The sequence below is a fragment of the Orycteropus afer genome, unplaced genomic scaffold, assembly GCF_000298275.1.
Source record: "Orycteropus afer afer isolate SDZICR_OR568_19922 unplaced genomic scaffold, OryAfe1.0 scaffold00083, whole genome shotgun sequence".
NCBI classification, from domain to species: domain Eukaryota; kingdom Metazoa; phylum Chordata; class Mammalia; order Tubulidentata; family Orycteropodidae; genus Orycteropus; species Orycteropus afer.
In genome coordinates, this window is record NW_006921670.1 from 10,646,413 (window position 1) to 10,666,531 (window position 20,119).

General features: G+C 55.2%; 1 protein-coding gene across 1 annotated transcript in view; it reads right to left on the reverse strand.

The window, feature by feature from the left end:
- Positions 1-20,119, reverse strand: part of PHF21B (PHD finger protein 21B) — a 115,778-nt gene that overhangs the window by 19,658 nt on the left and 76,001 nt on the right. Inside the window, exons 3-5 of the mRNA XM_007941739.2 lie at positions 9,453-9,545; positions 5,675-6,025; positions 2,337-2,474 (exon numbers count right to left, since the gene is read on the reverse strand). Coding sequence (XP_007939930.1) covers positions 2,337-2,474; positions 5,675-6,025; positions 9,453-9,545 — 582 coding nt within the window. The remainder of the gene's footprint in view (positions 1-2,336; positions 2,475-5,674; positions 6,026-9,452; positions 9,546-20,119) is intronic.

The following is a 20,119-nucleotide window of genomic DNA, read 5'->3' on the forward strand; positions in this document are numbered from 1 at the left end:
CCTCCTGTGGAGAAGCGTGTGAGTTTGAACTGCCAACCTTTCGATTCACAGCCAAGCACTTAAACGTTGTGTCTTCGGGACTCCTTTTCCACCACCTAGGGAACTTAGACACCAATGAACACTTCTTCATGAATACCCCCAGCCCAACGACCCCACGCTCCCGCTGGCTCCTCTGATCATGATTCTAGGTGCAGCTGCCACCTGGGTTTCAGGTGCTCTGAACTTGAACTCCACATCAGCGGGGTCCAAGGTCAGCCACAAGGCCCCCTGTCCATACAGTACAACTCTGGCCCCGCCCTCTCCCAAAAGAAACTTCAGCGGAATTCTTCACCCTGGTGCATGCTGTAACTGCAAGCTCTAGTTAAGTCATTACAGTATTTACACTAATTAAGTGGTTAGAGTAATTACACTAATTGTATAAACGCACAATAACCCTAAGATATACTCCAGAGAACAAAGGGAATCGGCTCAGAAACCTTCCTGAATGTTAGAGGTGCAAGGAGCCCTCCTGGAGGGCAGAGGGGGCTGGTGGGCACCTCGGGCTGTGGTCCAGCCCAGGGCCCACACTGCACCTGGGAGGGTCTCAGACACCGCACACAGGAGGCGCTCACACTCCACACGCGGGAGGAGGCGCTCAAACACAGCCACAGAATGGAACTGACCCCCTTGAGACAGCTGACCCGGGGCCCAGGTGACTTAGCTCACACCTCAGCCTCAGTTAGCGGATGACTTCACGTCCCCCAAGCATCTTGGACAAGTCAAAGGAAAACAATCAAGTCCGTCTCCAGCTCACAAACATCCCATGGCTCCCACTGCCTAAGGAATAAAGTTCCGTGTGCGCAGCCTCGCAGGATGGGGCTCTGAGGCCTGCGCTCTGCCCGCATCCAGGTACGCCCACGCACGATGCTCGGACCAGCTGCCGTTCACTGACTCCTGGGCCCCGCGGGTCAGAGAACTGTTCCACAGGGTGTCCAAGGGGGTTGTTTGGAAGGAAATCAGCAAGTCTTTCTCCTGAGGCCCCTGGCGGACTCGAACCACCAACCTTTCGGTCAGCAGAGAGCACGTTAACAATTTGCACCACCCAGGACTCCCCACCGCTGCTACCTGCCGTCCAAGTAGAGCAGCTGACCTTCCACCTAACAGGCTGCCCTCCTGCCGCCTGCCTCTGCCTGCCCTCTTGAAACCCCACCTATCCCTCCTGTCCCTGCAGGGCACGAACCTCCTGTCCTTCTCAGTCTCCCAGAGGGCCACCTAGCTCGCCCCCACCCCGGCTGACCCACAGCGCTTGATTTGTCCTTCTCTGATGACACATTTTTCAACCCGTGAAGGTCTCTCCAGCTGTGCCATTCGCTGGTGAAGTGAGTCTGTCCTGGGTGAAGATGACAGTGACCGTCACTGCGTCCCCAACACAGAGCGGAGCGATGACCGATGGATGAACGAATGAATGGGTGAACTAACTCCTTCCTGTGCTACGCTGATGGCAACAGCTGGAGGGACCCCGAGGGGCCTCTGAAACCCGCTGAGGGGTCTGGGAAGGTCCCCAAGGAGATAATGTCTGAACTGAATCTTAGAGGCTGAGTGGGGTCTGGCAGGGAGAGAGGGGTGAGCCAGGTGGGGGGTCACATGGAATGAGAGTGCAAGGTCACAGGGTGATTATGGCCTGGGTGGCTGGGAGCACAGGCCCCAACCCCAAGCAGGGACTGCCACTGTCTGCGTCCAAAGTTCAACAAAGAACAGTCTCCAAAGTGTTGCTGCCGCTTCCACCCCTAGTGCCGACGGCTATGCGTTACTCTGAGGTTCTGGTTTGTGATTTTAACTCAGTGACCCCGTGACAGGGCAGGACTTCCCCACAGGATTTCCTAGGCTCTAACCTTCGTGGAAGCAGACTGCCAGGTCCTTCTCCCATGGTATAAACTACCCACCTTTGACTTAGCAGCTCCGTTCTCACCCACTGGTGAGCTCTAACCACCCACAGTGTCGCTCAGTGAACAAACCCAGAAGAGTCCGAGAAGCCACATTGGGACCAGTCCCAGCCCTGGGAGCGCCCGCTCACAGGACTGCAATGCCTGTGGGCTTGTCAGGACGATGGCCAAAGAAAGGTGCCCATCCCCATCCCCTGCACAGTGCCACGTCCTAGGGTGGGCATCAATACCAGTGGACCACAGCCTGACAGGAGCCTGCCCCCGCCCCCCCGCACCGGACCCATTCCCTGCACGAGGCTCCGCCCCGGCACGCAGGCCCACCCCGTCCCCTGCACGAGGCTCCGCCCCGGCACGCAGGCCCACCCCGCCCCCTGCACGAGGCTCCGCCCCGGCACGCAGGCCCACCCGCCCTACCTCAGGATTCTCCTGGCCCGGAGGCCCATCTTCCTTCTTTTTGGTGGCCTGAGCTCCCTGAGATGGCTCCTCCGTGGGCGGCCGCGGCTCCCCCGAGCTCTCGGGCTGCGTCTGCACTTGAGGCTGAATGATGATAACCTGGAAGAGGGGTTGGAGTGAGGGGCGAGTGGGGACTCCGGGCGGGCTGGGCTGCCGCACAGGGGTGCACGGGCGAGGACAGAGGGGCCCGGAGCTTGGGCCGAGGTCCCCGGACTGCAGGACGCCCACACCGGGCGCGTCCCTGCTCCCCTGATGACCTGTGACATCTTTGGCTGGGGCTGCGAGAAGGTACCAGGAAGGCCTGGGTTCAAATCCTGCCCCACCCTTGTTTCCCAGCTGCGTGGCCTCTGGGAGGTCACTTGGTCTCTAAGCCTCAGCTGCTGCTTCAGCAAAACCTCTCCAGCACTACCGCCCTGAGGCGAGGGCTCCACAGGGTGGGTCTGCTGGCCCCAGCTCAAATGCGGTGAACTCAGGCGGAGAAGGATCAGGTCTTCCAGGTAGAAGTGGAGGGGGAGGGGCCGGCGCTCCCGGGGGGTCGTCTGCCTGCGGCCCCGGGACCCCCCACTGCCTCACCGGGCCCCAGGACCCCCAGGCCAGTGTCTGAGGCGCCCAGAAGGGGAACAGAGACCCCTCAGACCCCCTCACTCTGCCAAAAACTGGGGGCGAGGCCGGGAGGAGGGGCCCAGGGTGGGCTCCACACCGTGATATGCCTCCCCCCGGGGTGGCCACACTTTGCTCAGCCTTCTTGGGGTTTAGGATAGAACTTGGTTTGATCATAGGGTCTGAGGCTAAAATGTGCTAACTGCGTCTGAATGGAGGTCTCCAGCCCTGGCTCTCCCCAGGGAAGCCCCTGCACCGGCTGCCCTTGGCACTCAGTGAGTTCACTTTATCTGTGTTTTTGGACAAGGAATGAGCAAAAATTGTCTATTTCTTGCATCCAGGGAGGAAGGATTCAGCAGGAGCGGCCAGCAGGTCTGGCCTAAGCTAGGGATCCGTGAACGGAAGCTGCTTTCCCTAAGAATGAGTGGTGAAGGGCCTTGTGACTTTGTTGTTATATGTGCTGTGGAGTCAGACCCGACTCACAGTGACCCCTCCTTGGGCTTCCAAGGTGGTATCGCTAGGCAAGTAGATTGCCCAACCTTCCTTCTGAGGAGTGGCTGGTGGGTTTGAACCGCCAGCCTTCTGGTTAGCAGTCAAGTGCCTTAGGCCCTATACCACCGGAGCTCCCCATGTGACTTGAAGGGTCTCAAATACCAAAACAAAACTGCGACCCGTTTTTCACTGCTTTCCAGGAGAGCATCCTGCCCCTCTGCACTGGCTTTTAAAACCCTGGAATTCCTGGGCTGTAAAACAGTGTGCCCCTTTTTTTATACTCATGGGAAGAAACTTCCAGATCCCCAGTTGAAAAAAGGCGAAGGATATCCCCGAATCAGATCCACATAAGGAGACAGAATTCTTTAAAACCATAAGGAGAACACTCATGCTTCATGAACAATAAAACCAAGAGTCCAGCTGACAAATGAGGGGCCCGACTGCATCTAACAAAAGAGGAAAAACGTGTTTTAAAACATGCACACTGAGTGCTGGTGCGGCTGCAGGGAGACAGCACACTCGGCTAAGCTGTCCCCGAAGCAGGCACCGTGCTGGGGCAGGTGTCCTCCCCGGAGGCTTGTAGGCTTTGAGAATCCCCAGGGACACCATCAGAGGGTGGGAGGGGCTCAAAGCAGGACACTCCCAGAAACACATTATGCAACATAAGGCTGCATGAAAGTTGAGTGCGAACATTTGGGCCAGAGAATAGAAAGGACATGGGTGAGAAGTAAGAGGGGTGGTCTGGCGGACAGCAGACCTCGAATGCGGACAGAGGTGGTGGTGGTTAGGTGCCACTGAGTCGAATGCAACTCGGTGACCCTATACACAACGCAACGAAACACCACCCAGTCCTGCACCACCCTAACAGTCGTTGCTGTGTTTCAGCCCATTGTTGCAGCCACTGTGTCAATCCATCTATTTGAGGGTCTTCCTCTTTTCTGCTGACCCAGAGGGAAGAGGGACAACCTAAGAGACGACCTTGGTGCAGTTATTGCGCTCAGCCGCTAACCAACAGCTGGAGGGTTCCACCCAGGGTGACCTGGAACCAAGGCCTGGTGGTCCACTTCCAGACACCAGCCGTCAGAAGCCCGTGGAGCACAGTGCAGCTCTGATGTGGCAGGGCTGCCAGGGGTCAGAGCTGACTGGACGGTGACCACTTGGTCTGTCTCATGTGACCCCCAAGGCCTCATCGGCCAGAATCGCACGGAAGGTTGGAGAGGATCGGAGTGCATCTTCATTTCAAAGCTTGGCAAAAAAAAAAAAAAAATCACAGGAGAATTTCTGTTTTGGCAACGGGGGTCTAAAAAGCCCTCGACTCTGGCTCCACCAGGAAGACTGAGAACCAGTATCGGGCTCTTTTCCACCCCGTGCACGTGTGTGAACTGTTCCAGTGGATGGGGCAGCACAGCCAATGACCAGCCACTTTTCCCACTCGTACTGATTCATTCAGCGCATATTCTGGTAAGCAGACTCATTCATCCGTACCCTGTCCACTTGTGTGCTAATCCGTTAATTTCATTTTATCACCCATCCATTCATTCACTCATTCATCCATCCGTTTCATTCATTGTTCATCCATCATCTATCTGTCCATCCATCCATTCATCCATCACTCATCCATCCATTCATCCATCTGTTCATTCATCCACCCATTCATTCATTATTTCTCCATCCATCCATCCGTCATTCATCCATCCATTATCCATCCATCCATCCATTCATTATCCATCCACTCATCCATCACTCATCCATCCATTCATTCATCATTCATCCACCCATTCATTATTTCTCCATCTATCCGTCATTCATCCATCCATTCATTCATCACCCATCCATCTATCCATCATTCATCCACCCGTTCATTCATTATTTCTCCATCCATCCATCCATCATTCATCCATCCATTCATTCATCACCCATCCATCCATTAATCATTCATTCATTATTTCTCCATCCATCCACCCATTCATTCATCACCCATCCATCCATCCATTATCCATCCATTCATCATTCATTCATTATTTCTCCATCCATTCATTCATCACCCATCCATCCATTCATCCATCATTCATTCATTATTTCTCCATCCATCCATTCATCATTTCTCCATCACCTGGCCAGCCTGTCCCTTGTTCCTCCACCCCCCCCCCCCAGCACAGGGCACTATCTGTGTGGCATGGCTCTCTGGAGCCCGCTGGAGCACTCACCTTGTTGTCGGCACTGATGAGGAGGGGCTGGACTTTGACGCTGTCGCTGACCACGGACACGGCGGTGCTGGGGGCGATGGCGGCGGCATTGCTGGGGGAGGTGGAGATTATGGCGTAGGCCACGCCGGCGCTGCTCAGAGGAGAGGTGACAGTGGCGGGCTCGGCGCGGGCCTGGGGCTGGCTGCTGGGTGCTGGCACATGGCTGACAGTGTTGTTGGCGGTGGGGAGGGCTGGGCTGGGGTTCTTGATACTGACCACAGTGGCCTTCTGGAATGTTGGGGGCTGTTTAGGGGGCCTGTCCCGGCCTGGGGTGACAGGGAGGCTGTCTGGAATCAGAGTCTTTGGCCTAACCTAGAGGGGAGAACAGATGCGTGGTCAGACAGAGAGGGTGATGGCCGGACAGGTGCATGGAGGGACAACCCTGAGCAGACCCAGGACTCAGGGAAGGAGAGGAACTCTGATGTCCCATGTCAGAGATGACAGGTCTCACCCACACCGTGGTACCATGAGGCATCTACCAGGCACCGTGGTACCATCAGGCATGTGTACCAGGCACCATGGTACCATGAAGCATCCACCAGGCACCATGGTATACCATCAGGCATCTACCAGGCACCGTGGTATACCATCAGGCATGTGTACCAGGCACTGTGGTACTCATTCAACCCTGATGCTCTAGACACATGGCCTCCATGTTCTGGGCTGGTCCCAGGGGCTCAGGAGGAGCTGCTTGGGCCGAGGCTCGCCTGGTCAGCTAATAAAAGGGAGCAGAGAGGGGGAGAGGCAGGGAGCCACCCATGTGAGTTAGAGAGGTCCATGCAGCTCAGCTCTGGTCACGACAAGTCCCAATGCAGGCAGAGCTGGCCTCGGTGCTGGATGTGAGCGATGCTGCCTGGCAGCAGGGCTGTGGCCGGAGCGCCCTGCTCAGTCTTGCTTCCTGATGTGGGTGGGGCTGCCGGCATGTCCCCCATTAATTCAAAGGCTACACCCATGTGGCTGGAAATAAGAAGCCCACGGGCTCGGGCTGGGGCTCTGGATGGGCAGCAAGGCAGGCCTGGCTCCTCTAGGACCCCTGTGGCCTTGAGCAAACCCCTGTGCCCAGGTCTCTCAGCTGTGCAACGCAGTGATGAGCCCCTCCTGGGGTTAGGTGTATAGGAGAGAACACACAGAAAGCGGGCAATGTGCTTTGACTGTCAGCTGCCACCACTCACTGTCCCTGCGACCACATCCCTACAGACTAGCCCCAGGACACCCACTCCCCACCAACTGGTGGAGTCACACCGGTCCCATGAGGTCTGCACCAGCAGCCCTTCTTACAGACCAGGAGACGGCGGCTGGAGGAGGGAGGGGACCCGCCTTGTCTGAGCCCAACTGCACTCACAGCATGAAGTAGGTTGCAGTGGCCCCATTTTACAGCTGAACAAACTGAGGCTCAGACAGGAAAAGGGGCTCATCCAAGGGCAGGGATGACGAGTGGTTGGGGGGGCAGTGGCTGCTGACACAGGGACACCTGGCAGGGGCTCTGTCAGCCCCACTTATCACCCCACACCTTCTCCCACCTGTCTCCAGGGCGGCCCCACGACCACGTGCAGGCCCCCGTGGCCAGGCATCCTGCTCGGCTGGGGGCTCCTCACTCAGCAAGGAGCTCGTCCTCCCCTTCCCTGTCACAGCAGGGCCTCAGCAAAGTGGGCAGGAACGGCCTCCTGCTGTCCTGGGCACTGCTGCCGGGTCCAGTGGTCAAGCCTTCAGTCCCCAGGCCTCAGGCTCACAGCCCACCACAAGCATCACCACCAGATAAGAAAGAGGCCTTCTCCTGGCCCTTGGCTCTGCCGGTTACCCACTTGAAGCTGACGCTCTGAGACTCTGAGGAGGGGAGGCGGGGACAGATGCCTGGGACGGTCAGCGAGGGTCCCGCCGTGACCTTCGGCTCACGTCCATCCGCATTTCCCTGGTCACTTGGGGCTGGCTCACAGGTCGACATGAGTGGGCCAGCCCTGACAGGTCTGAATAGGGTAGCTGGGCCCATGCAGGCTTCTGGGTGCTGGACACAAGCTGGGCCAGGACCGAGGGCTGGGCTGAACCCAGAGGATAAGGACAGTGGGGAGCGCTGTCCATCTCCGCAGCCGGCAGCCCTGGCCAGGCACGCATACAGCAGGCGCGCAGCGGAGCGGGGTTAGTGGCAATCGGCACAGTTAGGAATCATCTGCATCTGTGCCGCACCAGGCACTGGTACCATCGGGCATCTGTGCCAGGCACCGTGGTACCATCGGGCATCTGAGCCAGGCACCGTGGTACCATCGGGCATCTGAGCCAGGCACTGTGGTACCATTGGGCATCTGTGCTGTACCCACACCGTGGTACCCATCCAGCATCTACCGGGCAGCATGGCACCATCGGGCATCTGTGCTGTACCTGCACTGTGGTACCATCAGGCATCAATACCTGCACCGTGGTACCATCGGCCATCTGCACCAGGCACTGTGGCACCATTAGGCATCTGCACTGTGGTACCACTGGGCATCTGTGGTAACTGCACCGTGGTACCAGTGGGCATCTACCAGGCACTGTGGTACCTTCATGCATCTGTGCTGTACCCGCACCGTGGTACCATCGGGCAGTGTGCTGTACCAACACTGTGGTCAGTGCTGTGTGTCATCCAATTCAAGCCTGCAGACGCCAGGATGTAGGTTCCTGCATGACCCCCCTGAGAAGGGCACTCAGGCCAGGACCAGATGAGGTCCAGAGGCCAGTCCAAAGTGTCAAGCCCAGGAAGGTGGCCTCCTGAGCGGACCCAGGGCGCTGGGCCCACATCTGCACAGCTCCTATGATGCAGCATCTCGTCCACGTCCTTCAACTGCCCTGATCATGACCCAGTTCAGAGTACATGTTCCAAATGTGGATGAGGGTGGTGGCACGGCTCTAAGGATGTGTCAGTGTCGATGAATTGAGTGTGTACAAGCTGGTGAACTGGTGTATATTCTCTGTGTATATCCTCAACAACAACAAAAATAAAACAAATTATTAAAAAAATAGTAACAGATGCTCCACTGTGACCCATAACAGGAGCAAAGGGTTTGAGAAGCAACGCCCCTGGGCGTGCCCGTGCCTCCGGGTCCAGCTGAGGCCAGTTTATTTCATTACAGAAGAATCTGCTCATGGCCTCCAACATGCACTTCCCACCCCCGCCCCGTGTGGAAGACACCATCCTGTCCAGTCGGCTCCTTTCAGGTGGGAAGAGGAGGCCCCAGAGGGAAAGCACCACTGAGGGGGATGCCCTAAGGGCAGGGTCACACCCAGCCTGGCGCCCGCCTAACACAGCACTGATGGGACCCCATTCTGTCCTGAATCGTGTCCCTCCAGGATACGCATAGGAACCCTAACCCTTGTGCCTGTGGCCAGGATCCTGTAAGAAACCAGGGTTTTCTCTGTTATGTGAATGAGACCATATCCATGTAGGGGGGTCCTAAACCTCATCAGTGCCAAGTGAGCAAACCCACAGACATGACCCAGGAGCAGAGCATAAACTGGGGAGGAGACACCCCAGGTAAAGACAGCCGAGGACCAAGGAACGCCTGGGGTTATGACAGGAAGGAACTGACCCGGCAGGGACCCTGATTTGGACTTGTAGCCTCCATAACACCCAGACAGTACATGTCTTTCCTCAAAGCCACCCACTCATGCTATCTGTGTCACAGCAGCCCTGGGAGACCAAGACAGGGCGGAATCCACACAGAGGAGCGGACAGACAGATGGCCGCGGGGGGGCGGGCGCCGCTTACCTGAGGTAGCTCTGCTGCTCCTTGCCCCGCCAACCTCTGCAAGGAGCTCACCTGAGGACCCGTGACAGGCACTGCAGTGGTGGTTCCCAAAGCCTGAAAGTCACAGAGGGCTGGGGCTGAGGCAGCGGGCCTGAGACGGCCGTCGCCACACGACTCTCTGGAATGACTTCTGTTGTCACAAAAGCAACGTACGTTCATGGAAGAGATTCTGGAGGGTAGAGAAAGAAAGGGAACAGCACCCCCAGAAAACAGTCCTTCTTACTGTTTTTAAGCAACCCTTCTTCATTACAAAGTTGCTTCTGGTTTTCAGTGCATTTTTTATATATCCATTTCCTGGAGAAGGATGTCATGCTTGGTAGGGTGGAGGGTCGACGAAAGGGGGAGGCCTTCAACGAGATGGATTGATACGGTCGCTGCGATGATGGGATCAAGTATAGCAGGGATTGTGGGGCTGGCGCGGGATCGGGCAGTGTTTCGTTCTGCTGTGCATGGGGTCGCTATGAGTCGGAAACGACTCGATGGCACTTAACAACAACAACACACAGAATTTTTGCAGCCTGTCCGCAGTTTGAACCCATAGTGCTCTGTGGGAGAAACACCTGGCAATGCATTTCCATAACGATCATGGCCTTGGGGACCCGATGGGCAGTTCCACTCTGTCCTACAGGGCCGCTGTGAGTTGGAACTGAGCTGATGGTACTAACAACAGTAACATCTCTACTTGTGTTTAACGATACACGTAAGCTTTTCTGATGTTGCTGCAGCCTTCCAATCACCCTTCGATGACAACGGCTGCAGCGTGTTCCATTCAGCGCACTTACATCCTCAGCCCATCCTCTTTCACGAGATACTTGGGTTTTATCTCTGCCCAGTCCAGTGACTGCAGTAAACATCCGATGCGGCAGTAAACATCTGTGCAGAACGCCATTTCTACATCACAAACTATTTCCAGGGAGGAGAATCTGAGAAGTGGGTAGAACGGGTCGAACATGGAGGTGTTGTTCAGGCCCTTTAGTACCCCTCTACACCCCTTGGGAAGTTGGGTTTGGGAGGGGGAGTGGCTTCTGCTTGCCGTGACACGACCCTCACATCCAGGGTGCGCATGTGCACACGCGTGTGCGCGCACACACACATGCCTGGAGCTCTCACCAATGCATCACGGCTGTAACGAAAACGCTGCAGGTTCAGGTTCACCCAGAAGCACTGAGGAGGACAGGCCTGTTGACACACCTCTGAAAACTCAAGCCATCGGGACCCCGTGGAGCACAGTCCTTACTACACAAGGGAGCACTGTGAGTAGGCGCTGACTGACGGCAGCTCGCTTTCACGGCTCCGGCGCGTCGCGGGACAGCTACACCAGCAGTCCACTTGGGGAGCGGAGGGGAGGGGACTCCCTCCCAGGGCCCACCCAGGTGCTGAGACATCTCCTGCTGGGAACCACTGCCGCCCACAGCCCCTGCTGAAGGAGCAGCTCCAGCCCTGTCTGTACCCCCCCGAGCCTGCCCCGCACAGCAGAGGCCCACTACCCACAAAGCCAGCCATTGGCGCTTCCCTTGGGATACCTGGAGACCCAGGCTCTACGTGGGCAACCAGACTCTACGTGCCCAGTCTGCGGGCCACCGGCAAGAGAAGCCCAGCTGGGGGCAGGGTGAGGGATGAGATGTGCGGGAAGAAGCTGGGTCAGTGCACCCCAGGAGAACTCTCAGCAGCCAGAGAGAGCGTGGGAGAGGGAGGGAGGGAGGGAGCAGGGAACGGGCCATGTGAACAGAGAAGGGGAAGCCAGGGCCCCACACGTCACAGAACCCTGGCACATCCTGAAGTCGGGTCTGTGGGGCCGGCTGCACCGCCTGCCCCTAGGTTCTGAGGGACTCACGGCAGCCATTCAAGGCCCCCTTTCTTCCCCAGACAGCATCTCTAGCCACCCTGTACATACCTTTTAAAAAATCATTCATTCTATTTTTCACTGTTGTTGAACATACGCCAAGTCAACAACTTCTCATGGACACTTCGGTACAGTGACCGCATTCTTCAGGTTGTGCACCCACCCTCGCCCTCCTTTTCTGAGTTGTCCCTCCTCCATTAACATAAACTCACTGGCCCCTGAGCTTCCCATGGAATCTTGAGTTGCTGTTGTCAGTGTGACCCATGGAGACAGGCCTTTTAAAGCACAGTCTTCAAGGCCAACGTTCTTTACTAATTAAGTCAAACTACCCTCTGATCCAAAGATGACTTCAGGGAACATTTCTGGCTTCAGAGTTAAGGTTTCAAGGTTACCTCACAGCAATAGGTTTGGGGGTTCATTCAGCCTCAGTGGCTCCAGAAATTTTGAATTCCATGAGAATTTGAAGTTCTGTTCTGCATATCTCCCCCTTTTGATCAGGATTATGCTGTAGAACTAGTGTAAGGTCGACCCCATACATCTTTAAGAGTCTTCTCTACAACAACAGCTTCTCTCAGCCAGATGCAACCTGGAAGATGGTTCATGGTGGGCAAAACTCATGGCCCTCCCCTGACAACCAATAAGGTAAGAAAATTTTTAAAAGGCACCTAGAGTAGTAACTGTCTTTGTTTGAAGATGAAATTATTATTTATATAGTGTATCTTATGCAATCTACCAAAAAACCTGCTAGAATTAACAGTGTAGCAAGGTTGCAGGATACAGCATAAACATACAAAAGGCAACTGTATTTCCATATACTAGCCACTAACATTCAGAAATTTAAAATTCTATTTGCAAGAGTATGAAGAACTAACTACTTATGGATAATCTAAGAGTTGATGAGTAGGACTTGTACACTGAAAACTTCTAAACACTGCTAAGAAAAAATTAGAAAGTAAATAAAAACCAAAACCAAACCTACTGCTATTGAGTCAATTCCAACTCATAATGACCCCCACTGGGTTTCTGAGGCAGTGAATCTTTATGGAAGTAGACTGGCCAGTCTTGCTTCTGTGGGATGGCTGGTGGGTTTGAACCACCAACCTTCTGGTTAGCCTTAGGCACTGTGCTACTAGAACTCCTTTTAGAAAGTAAATGTTGTTGTTGTTCTGTGCCGTCGAGTCGGATCCAACTCACAGCGACCCCTCCTTGGGTTTCTGAGGTGGTATCATTACGGAAGTAGATTGCCCAGCCTTCCTTCCGAGGAGTGGCTGGCGAGTTTGAACCTCCAGCTTCTGGTTAACAGTCAAGTGCCTCAGGCACTACGCCACCAGAGCTCCAGAAAGGAAAGAGAGATGCCATATCCATGAATCAGTGTGGTGGTAAAGTTTGTGTGTCAGTCTCGCTGGGCCTGGTGGAGTGGCTGGGCAGCTGGTGGTAGTTATTCCCCAGGATGAAACCGGTAATCAGCTCCACGGTGGATCTACCACAAGCAGCTGAGTAGCTGCTTTCCGGCTGTGGTCTGCTTCCTGTATATAAGCAGCAGCTTTGGGAATGGTCTCTAGCTTGTGGAACACTTGAACCCTGCAACGTAGCCAAGTTGTTGTTCAGCAGCCTGCCATGCTCTGCCAAATTTGGGACTTTTAATGAACTTGAATTAACGGCCTGCCGTGTGGTTTGGTAACATTGGGACTATGCCTTTTTACTTGTTGACCCTGGGTTTGTCAGCCTCAGCAGCCAGCAGCTGTCTGAGTGAAGAAACGCCTCTAGCATCAGTGGACCGGGAGCAGGAGGCAGAGCTGAAGCCCACGGTTGAGAGGCTTTCACCCAGCCCCTAGAGGTGGCGCTTTGAACTTGGACTTAAAGCCTCCAAGATTCTAACAGAATAAACTCCTTTTGCTCACGCGATTGCATTTGTGGTATATTCCCGTCAGAGCAGCACTAGGGAATCAGAACAGCAAATAAGCACCAGAAGAAACACGAAGCATCGTCAGTTATTAGGAAAAGGCAAATTAAACCACCAAGAAGGACTCTCATGGCTGTGGCTGCCGCTGACTTGGCTGAACTCATGGGGACCCAGAGCACAATGGAACATAATGCTGCTGGCCCCGCGCCGGCCCCCGCTGGGCTGTGGTTCACACCACTGTGCTCCACGGGGTTTCACGGGCTGATTTCTGGGAGCCGATCACCAGGCCTTTCTTCCTGGTCTGCCTCAGCCTGGAAGCTCTGCTGAAATGTGCTTGGCATCCGAGCAACAAACAGGCCCCCGGTGACCGCCGGGTGGTGGCTGCACGGGGGTGCACGGGCCGGAATCGAGCCTGGGGCCCCCACACAGGCAGCAGGGACCCCACCACTGAAGCACGAAAGGACCAATCACGTCAAGTGTCGCTGAGGATGAGGAGCAACGGGGACTCTTGCACAGGCTGCTGGGATGTAACGTGCTGCAGCCCCTGGGGAAACAGCGTGGCAATTTCTTCAAGAGTGGAACGGACACTTACTGTATGACCCACCACTGAAAGGAAAATGAAAGTACACGTCCGTACAAAGACCTATACACAAATGCTCACGGCATCTTTATTCTTAATAGCCCCAAACTGGAAACAGCCCAAGTGCCAACAGCAGGTGATGGATAAGCAAACGGGTCCAGTCCTCAGCAACATAAGAGAATGAGTTATACTGCACGATGTGCACAGCAACAAGGATGAATCTCAGAACAATTTTGCTGAATGAAAGAAGTTCGATCAAACAGAGAGAATCATATGATGCCATTTATGTAAAATTCTGGAAAATGGAAAGTAATCGACAGCGACAGAAAACAGATTAGAGGTTGCCTGGAGACGAGGGTGTCGGGGGGAGGGGCTTCATAGGGGCACAAGGAAACTTCTGGGGGTGAAGAGCATGTTTCCTGTTGATTTGTGGGGTTCACAGCTGTCCAACTTTGCACCTTTCATTTGTGAAGTTTATCGTACGTCAGTTGTACCTCAATAGAGCTGCTGAAACCAGGTTCCCTCCTTATTTCCCACTCACTTTATGTCTCTCTGCCCACAAGATGTCACCTGCCCACAACGGGCCAAATTCCCCGTGCTCAGCTCCTTCAAGCCAGCTGCCAGTCTCTCTGCATCGAGCCAAATTATCCACATTTAACTGAAAATTCACTTTGGACATTTATTGGAATGCCTGAGGCATTTGATTGATAACCAGAAGGTTGGCGGTTCAAACCCACCAGCGGCTCCATGGAAGGGAGATGGGGCAGTCCACTTCTGTAAAGATTTATTGCCTCGGAAACCCAATGGGTGTTGCTATGAGTCGAAATCAACTGATGGCAATGGGTTTGTTTGAGATTTTTTGAGCCCCACATGCAGTGCCAAGCATGTTCAAAGCAGACACGAACATTCTATGAGGAAGCACCTTGATCCGTAATTCTGGTTTATGTCCCTCAACAACCCGGGTGCCCCAGCGTTATCAGTGATGCTGAAATAACCTCCCAGGCACTGCCCGCTTTCCCAAACACAGATGCAGGGGCTTGGCAATGGTCCCTTCACGTGACAGGGACGCAGCTCCCACTGTGCCCGCCCCCCAGCAAAGGGCTGAGCAGAGAAGGCGTGGCTTCTCCCGAATGGACCCATCAGCATTATCAGTGGCACCATGAACTCGACAGTCATCAGACTCCAGGTCCAGTCCAGACCACGAAGGGGAGGCAGGCCCAGCCCAGACCACGGAGAAGGGCAGGCCCAGCCCAGACCATGGAGAAGGGCAGGCAGGCCCAGAGCAGCCCTCTGCTTCCTAAGCTTCCAGATGGTGCGGCCATCCTGAGGACCTCGGGTTGAAAAGAAATCGGTCTGTCTTTCCAGCAGGTCCTGCAATCTAAAGGTCCACGTGGGGGCCTTCCTTCCAGTGATTTTCTAAGATGAGCTGCCCGTCGGTGGTGTTAGGAGTGCCATGCTGAATGGCCCCTAGGGAGCAGGGATTCCCACATGGGTGGCAAGTTGGCCAGAAGACCCAGAATCCCAGAGCCCAGGATCCATGGGGCAGGTACATGCCCAAGGTCTGGGAGCCAAAGAGCAGGAACGGATCCGTTTCCTAGAGAACCCCTTCTGGCTTATTGTCAGGTGCCACTGAGTTCGCGCTGACTCACCGTGACCCTGCGTATCACGGGGTGAAACACTGCCCAGTCCTGGGCCGTCCTCACAATCATTGTCATGTTTGAGCCCATCCATGCAGCCACTGTACCAATCCATCTTGTTGAGGGTCTTTTTCCACTTTACCAAGCTGATAACGTGACCAAAGTACAGGAGCTGAACTCTCGCTGTGTTAGGCTGGGTTCTCTAGAGAAGCAAAGCCAGTAAAGCTGAGAGAGAGAGAGAGAGAGAGAGAGAGAGAGAAATTTATCTTAGGAAAATGGCTCACATATTTATAGAAGCTGGCAAGTCCCAAGTTCTTGGATCAAACGTCAAGCTGGAGGCTTTTCCTGACTCACGCAGCTGCAGGGGCTGAGGAGCTCGAGGTTGGCAGGCAGTGTACCAGCTGTTGACTCCAATGAATGATGAATCCAAGATCTCCAGGCCGAATGGTGGACTGTTTGCTCACACACAGTTGTAGCAGCACAACAGGATCCTGATCGACAGAAGAGTGTCTCTTTTCCCAGGATGCCCATAAATAGATTGGAAGCAGGCCACACCCCCAGGGAAACTCCCTTTCACTGGATTGGCTGCTCAAAACATTACGTCCGGACGCATCATGGGAACAACCCACATCACAACTGCTTAAACCACTCAGAATTGGGGTCCAGCCAAGTTGACACATGACTCCAACTATCACACTCACCATCCTCACTTCTAAGTAGCATCCTGGCTGTACCTCTTCCAAGACAGATTTGTTCGTTCTTCTAGCAGTCCACAGTACACTCAATATTCTGCGCCAAGACCACAGTTCAAAGGCATCAACTCTTCTGTGGGCTTCCTTATTCATCATCCAGCTTTCACATGCACGTTGTTGTCAGGTGCCATTGAGTCTGCTCCAATTCATAGAGATTCTATGCACAAAACACTGCCTGCTTGTACACCATCCTCACAAGCCTTGTTATACGTAAGCCCATTATTGCAGCCACCGTGTCAGTCCGTTGTGTGGCAGGTCTTCCCCTTTACCCAACATAATATTCCCCTCTGGGGAACAGTGCCTTCTGACAACATGACCAAAGTAACGGAGACAAAGTCGGGCCATTCTTGCTTGCAGCTGCACTTCTTCCAGGACAGATTTGTTCATTCTTCTGTTAGTCCAAGGTATTTTTAGTACCCTTCACCAACACCACAATTCAAGGGCATCAACTCTTCTTGGGTCTTCCTTATTCATTTTCCAGCTCTCACATGCATAGGAGGTGAATGAAAACACCAATGGCTTGGGGTCAGGTGCACCTTAGTCTTCAAAGTGACATCTTTGCTCTTCAGCACTTTAAAGAGGTCTTTTGCAGCAGATCTGCCCAGTGCAATATGATGTCTGATTTCTTGACTGCTGCTTCCATGGGTGTTGATTGTGGATCCAAGTAAAATGAAATCCCTGACAACTTCAATCTCTTCTCCATTTATCATGATGTTGCTTAGGCTTTTCGTTTTATGTTGAGGCATAATCCAGACTGCAGACTGTAGCCTTTAATCTTCATCAGTAAGTGCTTCAAAGTCATCTTCACTTTCAGCAAGCAATGTTGTGGCATCTATATACTGCAGGCTGTTAATGAGTCTTCCCCCAATCCTGATGCCACGTTCTTCTTCACATAGTCCAGCTTCTCGGATTATATGCTCAGCATACAGCCCTGACGCACACCCTTCCTGATTGTAAACCATGCAGTATCTCCTTGTTCTGTTCCAATGACACCTGCTAAGGGCCCCACAGCCCAGGTACCAACTAGGTGACAATTCTCTGAGCCAAAGCCCAGTGCTCCCATGGTTTTGGGAAGGGTCTGTTCTAGGACAGGTTCCAGGCAGGGTCCTCCTGCCTCCCAGCTTTGGGGAACGGTGGGTTTCCTTCTGGAACTCCAGTCTCCCCCTGCTGCACGGCCGTCCTATGCCAGCGCTACGCGGGCCTCCCCGGGCACCTGCCCCTCTGCGCTCAGGCCTCCCTCACACACGTTCTCCCGTGTCCTTACAAACCGGTAATTAACAAGCAGAAGCGGCGTTTTCTCTGCAGGGCTAACCTTTCCACTCCGTGTGGGAAGCCACCAACGGTAGCAGGCACAATCATCTTGGAGTGCGTTTTGAGAGCACGGAGAGTTTATGGTGCACTTCCGTCAAGATAAACGAGCTGCTCTCCATGGCATTTATAGCGTAAAGCATTTTAATAGGGAAAAAGGCCATAAAATCAAAGATAACTTCATATTTTTCTCTCACTGGCTGAGTGCCCCAGGCAGTGTGGAAAACCTCCGAGACACTCGTGGCCGAGACGGGTGGGACTCAAGGGAACAGGTGTCGCAGCGCCTCTCTGGAGCACAAGGCCCCGTCTGGCTTTTACAAAACCCCCGTCGTTTGCTGAGTGTTTGCTGGTCCTGACTCAGGAGTGGGTGGGGGGGCAGCAGAGTGGGCTCCGGGTCAGGATCAGGTTCTGGCTCCAACACCAGCTGCGTGGGACCTTGGTGTTCTGAGCCGCAGGACAAGGGTCCCTGCTGCCCAGGGCCGTGAGGGCCAGCCCAGCCTGTGCCAGGAGAGGCTCAGGGAACGCCGGGTGGGGGGTGAGCAGAAGACAAGGTCTTGCTCGGACCTGCCCAGGGTGGGGAAGGATGTGGCCATTCCGGGAGAGGCCAGTAGGGCCCATTTGGGCGTCAGGATGGGGGCACAGGCCTTCACATTAGCCCATCCAGGTACAAATCCTGGCATGGGCACAGTCTTCTTGGGGAGCCCACAAACGCCACCTACAGCCTCCAGCACCCACGTCCTGACCTCCAAATGGGGTTTATGTACCCGCCTCCCCCCATAACCAGGATAAACACAGGACTGCGGAGAGCTGTAAGGAGCGAGGAGGCAAAGCCGCCGTCCAAACGGCCTTGGGCCGCTCCTGCCTGGACAGCCTCCTGCCTGTGTTTCCTTCAACGCCGTGTCCTTCCAGGCCGAGGACAGACCCTGCACCACGTCCTGTGCTTCAGGAAACGCAAGTTCAGTGTCAACTCCAGGTGTGAGGTGTTTTAATCACGATCCGACTTGGGTGCTGCAAGGGGTGTTATGGGTGAATTGTGCCCCCAAAAGATCTCTCAAAGTCGTCACCCCAGTACCTGTGAGGGCGCCCGTGTTTGGAAATAGGGTCTTCGAAGATGTCATCAGTAAACACAAGGTCCCATCTGAGCGCTGTCCTTATAAAGATGGAGGAGAGACAGACGCAGAGAGGACAAGGCCAAGGGAAGATGCATCTGCACACAGGGGCCGCCTGGGGTCCCAGGGGCTGGCGGAGGTGAGCACCGTCATCCTGGAGCCTTGGAAGTGGGCCCTGCGACACCTAAACCCAGCGCAGTGAGGGGCACCGTCATCCCTGAGCCTTGGGGAGTGGGCCCTGCTGCCGCCCGGAAGCCAGCGCAGTGAGGGGACCCATCTCTGTGCTCACAGGCCACCCGGTGTGTGGTGCTCTGCCACGGCAGCCACGGGAAGCTAACGTCCTTCCTGCTGTAGGCGCCTGCTTGGTTCTGGCCTCCCCGGACCCTACTGCCAGCCCGAAGCAGGGGGCCCCGTGCTCCTGGTTCCTTACACCCTTGGATGACCCCACCACGCCTGTCATGCTGACCCGCTGCTCTAGGCCCCTGGCCCCGGAAGCTGCCACCTTTAATATGGCAGCTCCCGGAGGTCACTGATGTATGCCACCTGTGGCTGGTGCAGACCACCTGCACTATCATTCACTCAGCAAACGTTTCGGGGCACCCACGGTGTGGCTGGCCCTGGGCAGGGGTGCTGAGCAGGTGAGACGGGGCTGCTCCTCTCCTAGGACCCCGGACAGACCGTAACTGCCTCTTCACCTCGCTGCTCCCTAGCGGGGCCATGGCCTCTTGGAAACCAAGCTCAGGCGAGCCCGGGCTTAGGCCCCACGGGGCAGGGGCTTGGTGCTATTTCCTGAAAGATGTCAGTGGGTGAGGAGAACCAGGGTCCTTAGGACCCAACCCCCAGGTTCTGCTCAGCTGACGCTCAGGGGGCTGTGAGCAGGGAAGGTGGGACCTAGGCCTCCCTCTGCATGGAGGCCTCCCACCCACCACACACACAGCTGCAGACCCCGGGCTGGCCCATCTCTCACTGAGAACCCCAACCACACGTATGCACACCTATTCCCTGACCACCTGGCTGTGAACAGTGCCCGGAGCATCCCTGACCCAGAGACTCACCCCCCAGTGGGACCCCTGGAGTGGGTGTGAACGGGCCTGCGGGACTCAGAGTGCCCCGTATGTCCACATACACATGTGCTGGAAGCAGGCAGACACTCAGCCTCAGGGACCAGCCCACATCCAGGATGAGTGAGGCGACCTCCCGTGCAGCCCCCAAGCCCGGCTCCCAGCTCTGCCTGCCTGGTTCAAGTCCACCTGCTGCTGGCACCTGTGGTCATATGTCCACCATGCAGAGGACCTGCCCACGAGCAGGTGTGCACGGGGCCAAGAGACAGGTGATAAGTGCAGGATCTGCCTCTGAGCCCGCTGGCAGGGGTCCTGTATGCGGATGGGGATGGGGATGGGGGTGGGGGGACAGTCAGTCAGCTGGCAGCACCGACCCAACAGAACAGGGTCAGACATGAGAACCTTGAGCCATGAGAGAGCCTCTGACTCTCCCCC